This window comes from Rhinolophus sinicus, chromosome 6 (assembly GCF_057876585.1).
Source record: "Rhinolophus sinicus isolate RSI-liver-muscle chromosome 6, RSI-T2T, whole genome shotgun sequence".
In the NCBI taxonomy this organism is placed as follows: domain Eukaryota; kingdom Metazoa; phylum Chordata; class Mammalia; order Chiroptera; family Rhinolophidae; genus Rhinolophus; species Rhinolophus sinicus.
In genome coordinates, this window is record NC_142506.1 from 22747581 (window position 1) to 22760718 (window position 13138).

The 13138-nt window shown below is 35.0% G+C and overlaps 1 protein-coding gene across 1 annotated transcript in view; it reads right to left on the reverse strand.

Annotated features, from left to right (window-relative positions):
- The window catches only part of LOC109457602 (uncharacterized), a 182385-nt gene that overhangs the window by 86222 nt on the left and 83025 nt on the right, over positions 1–13138 (reverse strand). The window contains exon 4 of the mRNA XM_088799299.1: positions 8035–8116. Coding sequence (XP_088655425.1) covers positions 8035–8116 — 82 coding nt within the window. The remainder of the gene's footprint in view (positions 1–8034; positions 8117–13138) is intronic.

The window sequence follows — 13138 nt, forward strand, 5'->3', positions numbered from 1 at the left end:
TTTAATTCTATAAGCAAAGTAATACAAATTTCTTATTTATTGAGTATTTATTGTCTTTAAATTATGTGCATAATTTGTGAGGCACATAAGCCATAAGAGGGAAGGTAGGGAAAACAAAAGGAGAGGTACAGGAGAATTTCTCACCCAAGGTGCAATCTGTCAGTCAAAAGTGTAACTGATTTGCTTAATTTTAAAGCTTTAATTCTTTCTGCTAGGCACAATATCAATAAGGAACCTAAAGCTGTGACTTTCCAGCTGAAGGGAAGAATGTTTAATAACCTCAATTCTTTGCTACAGAGAATAATTCATAGTTATTACACAATATACTTAGGCACCAGGAGGAGAAAAAGTATCATGGAATTATGTACTCCTTATTCATGTTCCGCGTCCAATACCACACTAGCTCTTGCAATCTCTTGCTACGACAGGCTCCTTTGATTAAATTGATTTTAGTTTGTCACATAGAACAAATTCTAACATAACCTTTAAACCTCCCACCAAAGCTGAACTCATCATCAGATGCAATACAAATGTGGAGAAAAATCTTAATTTATTGAGTCAAAATGCAGTAATTCTGGAGAAGAAGGCACTGGTACCTCATATATTAAGCAACTATCAAATATCCTTCCACATTCTCCCTACAAGTACAAAAATCAGTTAGGGGTTGTCTTAAATTTCCTGGGAAAAGAAACGGCTACCTTTCTAGTAATAAGATTAAAAAGAAGAAAAAATAGCTGATAATTTCTGAGAATTTAGAAAGTGTCAGGCACTATTCTTAGTGCTACACATGAAATAATTCAGTTAATCCTCAACAAGAACTCTATGGAATCATCCCCATTTGGTATAAAGGAAACTGTGGAGCAGAGATGCTATATGATTTGTCAAGGGTCAGAGTAAATGGCAGAGGCAAGGCTCAAGTTCAACAGCCTGGCTCCAGAATCCCTGCTCTTATCCATTGCACATATTGTCTTGCAACTCTTCAGTTGAATTGTTGTCACTGAAGCCACAAGGAAAGCAAGCTTTAAAAAGACAAACATATTTAATATAAATTCATTTCCTATTCCTCTTATTTTAAAAGAAAAGCAAAAAGGAATAAACAAAGGGCTAGGGAATGGCGAAAGAGGGCTTCTTTCTATCTTATTCTTTGTACCATTTTCACAAAAGTTCTTGCTAGTGACTTTAGGCTTGTATTGAATAATCAATTATTTCAAAACCCCTTCAACATACAAGTCTCACTCAATTAGGTAAGGTAAGAAAAGAAGTTAAGTAGACATTATAAACCCTATTTTATGGATAAGTAATGTATCTATATAAATATGTAGACAGAGACATAAGGAACCTAAGATCTCAAACCCACAATCTATTTTTAACCAGGCATCCCTCCATAAAATATCCCTAGCGACGTGTATGCAGAAAGAACAAGATGAGGGAGAGAAATACTTTACTTATTAGGTGGGGGTTGATTCCAAACTCTAATTTAGTTCCCTAATGTACTAGCTGAACCACAAAGGGAACTACTTTGCCATACCTAGAAAAACAACCACTGCTGGAAATTGAACCAGGCTAAACAGCCTCCTTCATCTTTTTTCCCTAAAGTCACACCAACGTCTTAGATCTTCTCATTTGATGGCAAGGCATATTAGATTTCCTTCTTATGCTACTATCCCTCTATGTATCCACTGTGACAAATAAAATGGGAAGTACCATCTTTCAATATTTGTATCTTTTTTACATTATACCAGAAGCTTCCAATATGTGCCATGATAGAATAATTTTATTAAATTTGTCCCAAGGTTATGCTATAAATGTGGAGATTTACCTCATACTCTACCTGCCTGCTAGAAAAAGTCTTAGCTAAGTTTCCCAACCACGTGTAAAGTAAATATAATATGACTTAGGTGCGCCTTTGTGCCTTCCACTTGTTGCCTCAGGGGAACGCTCTGTCCAGGTGGCACCCGGACATTGACTCCCACGTCAGCAGGAGTAAACTCGGGAAGGCCTCGCCAGCCCCCTGGGTTGAACAATAGCTGACCCGCCAGTGGAACACATGAATAGGATCATGTAAGTTGCCCTATGGCCATAGTAACTTCCTGTACATTGTTAAACTGCCCGAATCATGTCCCCTGCCTTCTACCCTAGATAATTACCCTGAAACTTGTGATTCATTGTCCCCATGCTTGCTGATTGTAATCGTTATAGCCTAGCATTATTTCCCGACTGGTAATCTATTGGAAAAAAACCCTATTTAATTAGTTTCCTGGGGGAGCCCTAGTCGGAACTCTCCTGTGGGGATGCTCGCCGGACACACCTGAAGCCAAGACGCTGTCTCGGTTCCCCAGCGCCTTGGAAACACTCTTCGGGTGGTAACAACTCACTGTTGCTCTTTGTCTTACTTTGCTTTATTCTCTCTGTCTTACGTATTGCCTCACTTAATAAATAGTGTTTTGCTGCCTCAACTCTGTCTCAGTGTGCATGGTGAATGCGTATTCGACACCCAGATTCTGTGGCCACTTACAACGTAGCCCCTGCTGCTACACCACATTAACAGACAGGGCCATATAATGTGAACCACATGACAGAATGGCCCAAATAACAAGATGCCCATAAAACAAAGTGTACCAAACTCCATTCCTCACTGTAAATTTTAACCATTCATCTTTATTCAGACAAAGAATAAGATCCAATTGTGGATTTTCTTTGTCTATAATTTCCAAGGTATCCAGAAGAATCACCTTTAATTTTCTCCAATAAACTCCAAAAAATCACATATCTCAATAACAAAAACAATCAATATCACTTTCACATGATGATTTTTGCAAACTCTATTCACATCACACCAACCTATCCAATTAAGTGTTATTATCCTTATTTTACAATAAAGAAATTGAGAAGCACAGAGTTCAACTTGTAAATCCTAAATAGCTAATTTAATCTCACCCCAAAAATCGTTATTATTTCTCCTTCATAATACTGTCTCATTTGAGCAAGATAATAATTACTGTCATTTGCTTAAAATTATTTCTCCCTCCTTCTTCCATATTGAATCAAAAATTGAAAAGCATATTCCCATTCATAACTTTTGTAAATGGAAGAAGTCTACCCCTCATCTTTGTGGCATCAATTAAAAACACTCCAGGAAACAGAAAACTGGACTTAGCTGTTTTCATAGCAAACATAAAAACTATAATAATATTCTAAATTTTGAAAAGGCCCAATAAGAGGATTTACAGAGTTTATTTAAATTGGTTCTGTCTAATCTGGGATAATTTCAGATATTTCCCCAACCAGTATTCTAATGTTTCCCAGTTTATCAATTTGAAGGCTACTTTAATATTAGGAAGTTAATTCATTTTTTTTAAAAGTCAGTTTAATTTAGTGAAGAAACTCATCACAAGTTTCCATTTGCTCCTGACTCAATTTATGACTTATTTTTTGGTGTTATATAGAGCTTTTATATAAAATATCTTTCCCCGTATATTTTCTCGGGCTAGAAGTATTTCTCTCAGTGACACCTAGTCATTGAATAGTTGACTTCGAGTCTTGATAGATCATCAGTCTTCCAACTTAACAGTCTTGCAAGATAAATCGATAAACTCGATTTATCTTCAGTTTCAAATTCTAATGGCTTTATGTGTGTGGTTTTCTCCTTTCAACAACAGTGATAGTATTGCTATTACACTTAGTTTTACATATCCTCTCATGCCATCGTAAATGTCTGAGTCAAGCGCAGTGGTCAGGCATCTACACAGCCATGAACTGTTAAATGTAACTATACACACACACACACACACACACACACACACACACACACACAGGATGTGGACTACAGCATAGGGAATAGAGTCAATGGAGTTGTAACAGCTATATACGATGTCAGAAGGGTAGTAGATTGGCAGAGGGGGGTTATCACTTTGTGGGGGGGTGTAAATGTCTAACTATTACATGGTTTTGTACACCTGAAACTAATAATAATAATAATAAAAATGTGTAAGCTAAGCTAAGCTTCTGCATTTATTCTCTAGTCACAGATAAAATGTTCTAAAATATGAAGACAACTCAAATAAGATAATACCTTTGTTCTCTATACCAACTTCTGTCTAGGTAATAATATGCAGATTTACCCTTTATGTCCTCTAATGAGTCTTGAAAAAGTAAAGTATTGGTATAGAGGAAGCACTTTCTGCCTTAAAAAAAGTGTTATCTAGCCTGCAAATTGCTTAATTGTAATGTTCCCTTAGAAACTGAAACGGGATTGGGGAGTTTCCAAAATCACACTTAGTTTGAGAGATACAAATCTACTCTCTTAAATGAAGATTTTGGACATGGATTTCCTTAATTGAATGTCTATATCCAAAACATATTAAGAAGGAACTGAAATTTGATGACACAATATTACACTCTCTAAGAAGAGACTACTAATTAGATATCTCCCTACAAGTAAGAGTGGAGCTTAATTAATTTTGAATCCTGCTCACTTTGTGATGGTCCAGGATGGAACTGCTTTTCTCAAATCAGTTCATAGAGTCTCCTTTAGCTCAAATTTGATTAAATCAATTTTTAAATATATTCAAAAGGTGATTCTATATGTATAATGTCAATTTTAATGCATTCTAAAGTTCTTCTAATTCACTCCAAATTTAGCAACAAAAGTAGAGCAATTCTAATCTATTTGTGAAGGTTTATTTAAAATATAGTATAATTTAATTTATATAGCACCTAAGAATATGAAATTTAATAAAGGGTTATGAAATATGAAATAATAATAAAGGGTTAAAACTATCATTAGATTTATGTAAGTCCAGTATAATGATTTTTTTTAACTGAACTAATACAATTTATTAGCTCTGAAAAGTTTCTCCCAGTAATTATGAAAGAGGAAATTAAGCTCTCCAGCTTTAGAGTGGGAGGAATATATTGTTCTTGGAAATTGTCCATCTCCTTCCTGCTATTCAATTAATTACCTACTCTCTTTTACTTTTCTTTTTCTCTTATAATATTCATATCTTTTCCTCATGTAAACCAGCTTCTTCCCTCGTTAGTTCTTGATCTTTCCATAATCTGCATGCTTGGAGAATGTAGACTTAAGCTTGATTAATGATTTCAGGTGGATATTTTTTTGTTATGCTTCTTAGAAACACATGTTGGAGTGTTATATTTAAAGACAGATGGCAAAAAATCATATGAACACTCCATGTGGCTAGTTCTCTATCCACCAATTTTCAGCTGAGGAGGCTTGCTCAAGCATCTGCAATAATCGGTAGAAAATAAAAATGGAGAAGACTAGAAATTTTCACGCATTAAAAATGTGGCTTTATTTGCTCTGACACCAAAATATACTGAATTTTAAATTTCTTCACATGGTTGTGGTATAAAGCACTCCTACAGAGAAGCAGCTATTTTCTAAATATACATAGCTTACTTCTTCAGAGTAGGAATTTTAACTGGAAGCCATGAACATATACAGTCATTTCAATGTTTTATGGTGCCAGTAAATAGAACTAACTATCATACAGGATTGCTTCATAGGTTGAGTCCAAAAGTGATAGGTTCAAACTAATAATATCACCCACAGACCCTACCATCTAGCTGTTCTCACCGTCAATTTAAAGTTTTGTTATTCTGTTCTGCCCCGCAAAACCTGTGTCTTTCATGAATCTCATCCAAGAAAACAACCTTCCCATTGTTTCTGAGACTCACCAAATTTCACTTCATCCTCAGGAATCCTGTTCTACTTGTGAATTCCTAACTATAAGCAAGGCCTCTCCAATGAAGCCCCGGATCCAGTTCCAAGACTCTTTTCAAAGGCAGGTAGGTACCAAGAATGACTTGTTCCAACCATGAGTCAGGTGATCCCGACTCCTCCATCTCAGAGTGAAAGCAGACATATAAGCTCAACCATGCAAATATAAGGACATCTAATTGTAACACACCAAGTTTATGCACAGACATGTAAGCATGCATTTACACAGGCATGCATACACACACATATGCACACATGTACTCACTCTCACTCACTATTGATGTAAGAAAGCAATAATCTTGAAAAGATGAGATAATACCATGCTGTGAAGGGAATATTTGTATCATTTCAAAATTCATATGTTGAGACCTAATCCTCAATATGATGTTTGGAAGTGGGGCCTTTGGGAGGATATTAGGTCATGAGGGTGGAACCATAAATGGGATTAATACCCTCATTGAAGGAGCCCCAGGGAGATCCCTCACCCCTTTCACCATGTGAGGACAAAGTGAGAAGATGGCACCATCCACCTATGAACCAGAAAATAGTCTTTCACCACACATCGAACCTACCGATGTCTTGATATTGGGCTTTCCAAACACTAGAAGTTTGTAAAATTAATGCTTGTTGTTTATAAGCCTCTCACTTTATGGTATTTTGTTATAGCAGCCTTGACAGATTAAGACACAAAGTATGAGAAAGAGTTAAAATGATAAAATGAATGCGAAACTTTGGAAAGGTTATGAGTAAGAAAGACAAAAAGTGGAAGAGATAGGGACTTGCGGAGATAAAATAAATGAAATAAATTTAATTAATTAAAAAAAAAAAAAAACAGGAATAGAGAAGACATGAGTAGAAGGAAGATAGATATTTCTGGTGACCAAGCTTACCAGAATAAGCTTAAAACCAATATGTAATATCACTTTCAGTCCAACTGATGCCTTTTTCTTAGTCTTCTTGACTCTTAGCTTAACCCTTTGAACCTGCTATATGACTTCAGGCAAAACTCCCAATTAAAGTTTACCAAGAATTTTCTTGGAACACATGGAGCATGAGTGCTTGGGGAACAAGAGACACATCCAACAGGAAGACATCTTTCTCTGAACTCAGTTTTGTATCTCTTTTGTCTCCTCTATTCAAAAGAATCTTCTCTGCAGCTCATTAATTCTACACCTAATATGCGCCAAACTTGCTCTAATACCCACCGTTAACATAGGTAGGAGAGTTGTTTATTTCAGAACTTTACAAAAACAACTGAAGAAATAATTGGCAATAACTGAACCCATACTAGAGAACAAAATCTTGAAAAAGAAAAAGTTAAATTTAAACATCGTGGCAGACACATCCTAAGGTGACCCCAGTAAGTCACTTTAGGGTGAAAGGTCCACTCCGCACTTGCATAATCCCTCCACCTTGTGTGTGGGCAGGATGTGTGACTTGCTTCTTACCAACAGAATGTAGCAAAGGTAATGGGATGCCATTCTCTTAACTAGATTACATAATATGATAAAGATGATGGATGTCACTTCCATGATGACTCCAACTTAGCCAACTGAATTAATTAACTCTCCAGATAAGATCACAGACCCAACCAACAACTTGATTTCAACCTGGTTACACCCTTAACAAAGGACCCAACTATCCCATGCTCTGAGTCCTAACATAGGGAAACTGTGAAATAATAAATGGGTCTTGCTTTAATCTGCTAAACATGTGGCAATTTATTATATATTACATAGCAATAGAAAATTTAAACATACATGTACATAAATTTAGTCTGAATGGTTTTAATTCAACCTTCCTCATTTTAACCTTCTTTATTTTAAAGATCTCCCTGCATACCATATCAAGCATATTTGTAAACATTCACATCACACATTAAGAATAGTTTTACTCTAAAAGTTTTAGAAAGTATTTTCATTATTTTGTCTATTTTGGAACAAATATTTTTCCTTGTTATTTAACCTCTATCCTAAGATATAATAATTGAGTCAAGTTGCAGCTAACTGAGTAATATAATGCTTTGTTGACATTTCATTAAGTATTAATTCTTTTTTATTTGAAGGGTTTTTCTCATATTCCTGAGCTAATAAGTCATTTTTCAGATTGCAAATATATTTGTAGACCTTCTGAATGTTTATAGCCATAGGAATTGTTCCTATATTACATAATGGCTAAAATGGCCCTGACCAAAAACAAATTATAAAAAATAAAAGACATAATTGTGAGATTCACTTCCAAATGTACTTCAATAAGGGTTTATAAATTACCCTGCTGGTTCCCCTTCTCATCACCTTTTTTTCATGGTCTGATTTGGCATCCTTGGAAGATCCTCTTTTGTGTTCTATCTTGATTCTTGTCCCACGCATGTCTACACTGGAATGATAACACAGTTGCAAAGGCATTTCATTCTTCCTGCGTATAATGCTCAAAATCATAACTGTAAGAGTTTTTAAGAATTATGTGTTTATAGTTCCAGCTGTTCGCAATCCTATTATTTACTACATAGATCTTTTAAAAAACTAAAGTGATGGAGATCTTGTCTCCTTTGATTCCCTTAAAAACAACTGCCTCAGTTACCAATTTTTCTGGAAATGACTTCTCTAACTCGACTGCATTTTCCAGGTTTTCTGGACACTGTTTTTCTGTGTTGTGAGAAAAACCTGTTCTGTGGCTGTAGTGGGGTTTCATAGAGCTTTGCAGGAGAGAAAAAAGTCTTCCAGGATAAGCACCTCACTCTCACAATGCCTACTCCCCTCAATGAGAACCCAGTTCAGAAGTTATTAACTCCATAAAGCTTTCCTTATTCTGTATCAAATATCATGTTCCCACTACTTCAGCCAAGAGCTGGCTGTTAAGCATTTTTTATCAACTACCTTTCCTCATGGCCTACATTTCCTCAACCTTTTTTACAACCATGTCTATGAAATTGGAAAGAAACAGACCGTTTAAGGGCAGTTACCATATGCCAAAAGGAAAGGGGACTAAACAGAATCTTTAAAACAAATCTGAAAGATATGGCAGTAAGTAATGACATTTGAATGTCATGAAAAGAAAGAGCAAAGGCATTTACAGTACAGCTTGAAGGAACAAAGCACAACAGAAGATTGCTGGAAAGTATTTGCTACATTCTATAAAAGGATTGTTGGACATGTTTCTCCATTAAGAGGTATGAATTTCTCTTGGGCATTATACAAAGTCACATATGGAGACAGACCTTCATATCATTCATGGCAGTAAAGGCAAGATGTAGCAAAATATTTGCTCTATCAAATTTTCAAGCGAACATGTGAATAATAGAATTTTTTAAAACCTAACATTTTTTAAATTGTGTACACTCTTGGTAAAACTTAAATGCTCTACTACATCAAAAACCTCTGAAATTTTACAAGAATAATTGTCATTTGTTACATATTTATAATTAACATTAAAAGTCAGTAGAGTGTCATGACTAATCAGCATGAATTTTGGAGTCAGCTAAATCTATGTTGGAATTCAGCCCCCTCCATTTATCAGTGGAGAACCACTAGAAAAGCCAATTAAAGTCTCTAAGCCTGTTTCTTCATTTGTAAAAATATAAGAAACAACACCTTTTCCATGGTGAAGAATAAATTAGATATTATTTACATATTGCTTATCATAGGGCATAGCCTATAGTAACTGTTCAATATATGCTACCAATTATTATTATCTATTTCAAATGTCTTATCTTGTAAAAGAAATTGTTTTTTTTTTATATTTACATATCACCTCATTCCAAAATTCATGCACCTTTCAAAATACATATAGCACATTAAGAGGGAAGACTGAGGAAATTATGAAGAAAAGGAAACTATAGTTAGAAATAAGTTAAAGATAGTGGTGAAATTAAAATACATATCATAAAGTCGTATATATTTTGTTAGAAATAAGCCATGGATGTAACACAGAGCTGCCTAGAAGCTGGTGTGAAGAGGAAAATACAGTTATATGACTTAAAAAAAATAAAAATAGAAAACTGTTTAAAAGAAACCCAGATATTTTGAGAAATGTGTGTCACATCTCTAGGTCTTCATAAAAAAAGATACTATGTGAGATATAAACAATTTCCTCAATAACTTTTTTATAGTAAAGCAAATAGAAAATAGTTTTGATTTTCTTATAATATCCTTCAAATTTGGCTAATGGAATAAAACCAAATGCAGCTTAGTGAAAATAATTGTAAAACAGTGCAGTTTGGATGCATGTCTCTCTGATCAGAAACAATACATCAATGAATAAATCTTAGTAATAACCAACTTTGTGTAGCACTTTAAAATTCATGAGTATTGTTCCTTCCAAAAGCTGGGTGAAGCAAATATATTCATCCTTATTTTACAGATATGGAAACTGCATTGCAAACAGGCTCAATGATTTACCCAGTTATGTAAGAGAAAGGTAACAGAGCAGGGACTGACCTCTGACTTGTTTCTTTTTTTTTTTTAAGAAGCTTTATTGTTTTATCTTTTTTTTTTTCATTTTTTATTCATTTCAGGTGTACGAAACAATGCAATAGTTAGACATTTCACCCCTCACAAAGTGATAACCCCTCTCCCCCAATCTATTGCCCCTCTGACATCGTGTATATCTATTAGAATTCCATTGACTCCGTTCCCTATGCTATACTCCATATCCCGTGACTATATATATTAAATTATAGTTGACACACAATATTATTCAGCTTCAGCTTCAGGTGTACAGTGCAGTGGTCAGGCATCTACATTGTCCATGGAGTGGTCTCCCTAATAATCCATGTTCCTTCCCATCTGACACCTTACAAAATCTTTACAACATTACTGATTACACTCCCCAAACTGTCTTTCATATCCCTGTAGCAATATTGTAGTTATCAATTTATGTAGATTGGTGCAGCCACTATGGAAATCAGTACGGAGTTTTCTCAAAAAACTGGAAATGGAACTACCTTATGACCCAGCAATTCCACTCTTAAGTATCTATCCAGAGAAATCCAAGATGCTAATTCAAAAAAATATATGCACCCCTATGTTTAGTGCAGCGCTATTTACAATAGCCAAAACTTGGAAACAACCAAAATGCCCATCAGTAAATGACTGGATTAAGAAACTGTGGTACATTTATACAACACATTATTCCTTGGCTATAAATAATGGAATCTTACCATTTGCAACAACATGGATGGACCTAGAGGACATTATACTAAGTTAAATAAGTCAGTTGGAGAAAGACAAATACCATATGATCTCACTGATATGTGGAATCTAAAGGTCTGAATAAATGAGCCTAGTAAACAGAAATGGTCTCAGAGATAGAGGGAAAAACTGAGGGTGGCTAGAAGGGAGGGGAGTGGGGATGAGAAAGAAGGGGAAGGAATTAGACAGCATAAATTGGTAACTGACTTGTTTCTTAATCTCATGTACTTTCCACCAATCCCATTCCCTTTTCACAACACTGCTATGAAATGGACTGACCACTGGGAAAGCACAGAAGGCTCCAGCCTCTGTCACTCTCAGGTATAGGAACCATCTTCAACAGCCTTGCTTTGATATATCAGAACCATAACGAAAAGTTTCAATCAAGCAGAGTTGTTTCCATGATACTAATGTCTTGGAAGAACTTCTCAGAAGTATTTCTTAAAATTCGAGTCACGCTATCAGAAAATATATCAATAATGTTTTTTTTTTGTTTGTTTTCATGGCATTTTACATTTCTCAAAGCACTGGCATATGATAGTTTGTAGTTCCCTAGAGAAATCTGCTCCTGTAAAGCAAATCAACTTGCTTACACCAAATGAGATGCTACGCAAGTTTACCTTTTGCAGAGAATGGCAGATTAAGCCAGAGAAAATAAAATCTGATCATGAACACTCTCAAACAAGATCCTCGTGCACAGAATAACCTTAATTGGAGGCCTTTTATAAATACATAGCACAGAAATTACGAATATATGAAAAGAAAAATAATACATAGTGCCTGACCAGTTTGTAATCTGTTATTTTATAGCATATGAGAGAAGAAATGGCAAAAGGCAGCAATGAATAACCAGTTTAAAAAGGAAAAAGAGCTAATAATGTATGGTCAGACCTCAAAAAATAAAAGATCCCAATTATAGTTTGAAAAAGTTATACTGTTATTTTCAAATACAATTTACAACTAAGTGTAAAATCTGGCTTTAGGACAAATATTTGCTAATTATGGAATATTCTAGTTTCCACAGGATGCAAATATTTGGTCTGTCAATAATTAAGTTCCTGTGTTTCCTGTAGGCAGCTGGTTCAGGGATAAGAAACATGCAACAGTTACTAAAATTGAGCAGCTCAGAATGAAAACGGGCTTTTTAAATGCTTTAATTCTGAATATGGCAATGACCTAAGGATTTTGACTATGAAAAACGTCTCATTTTGAGTCTAACATTTTGATCCTACCACCTTATCTTTCCCCAAGAAAATAACATCAGGTTGAGAGAATATGTGCAAAGCAAAGATTAGTCAATTTTAGCTAATGCTTTCTGGAAATGGTGCACAGTGTACAAAAGTGGCTTTCATTATCTGGGTGACGTGTGCCTGGTGACAGGAACCTGACTTTGCTGATTACCGCAGGCTTCCAGCTGGTGGCAAAACGTGCTTCTTGTTCATTTCACCCAAGCTGAGATCTTAACCAGTGTCTACTGGGGAACTGTCTTGAAAATAATCAATCCACAAAATGATGAGCCCTCAGAACAAGACAAGGTGAAAAAAAAAAATTATTTGTAGTCAACCAAAACACCAAACGATAACCAAAAAAAATTTTTTTAATGTTCTAATTTTCAACTGAGAGAACAGAACCACTACGGCAATTGTATTTTATAAATTATTATTTTTGCTCTTCAGAGAGTAAGGTCAATTTTTTAAAAGGATATGTTGATTTGTGCTTAGACAATATTTAGCAAACTATATTCTCAACAGATAGAAATTACTCATGATAATATACATTTCAATACCAGACATCCCCATGGTCCTATATTTAATATGGGACATACAGAATATTGTTTGTTTCCCTTGTTTACAATCTTCTTCTGCTTTGTTCCTTTGTTCTTTTTGTTTGCTTTGTTCATCTATAAACAAAGTTCTGTAGTTAACAAAGTAAATTTAATGAAAATTTAATATTTTTTTATCGAAGTGTTCAAGAAGCTGGTTCCAAAGGGGATGGAAAGGCTCATGGAAATAGAAGTGGTTCATTTTGTACTCAAAAATCATTTTGGTTGCCAAATATTGTATTGACATACACATTCTTGATCTAAATTTAGGCTCAGCTCCTATGACAATCTAAGTGCAAATATTTTTTCTTTTCCTGTCATTGAAATAAGTGCTAAGGACTTCTTGTATGGTAGTATCATTGTTCCCATGACCCCTGGACTGGAATG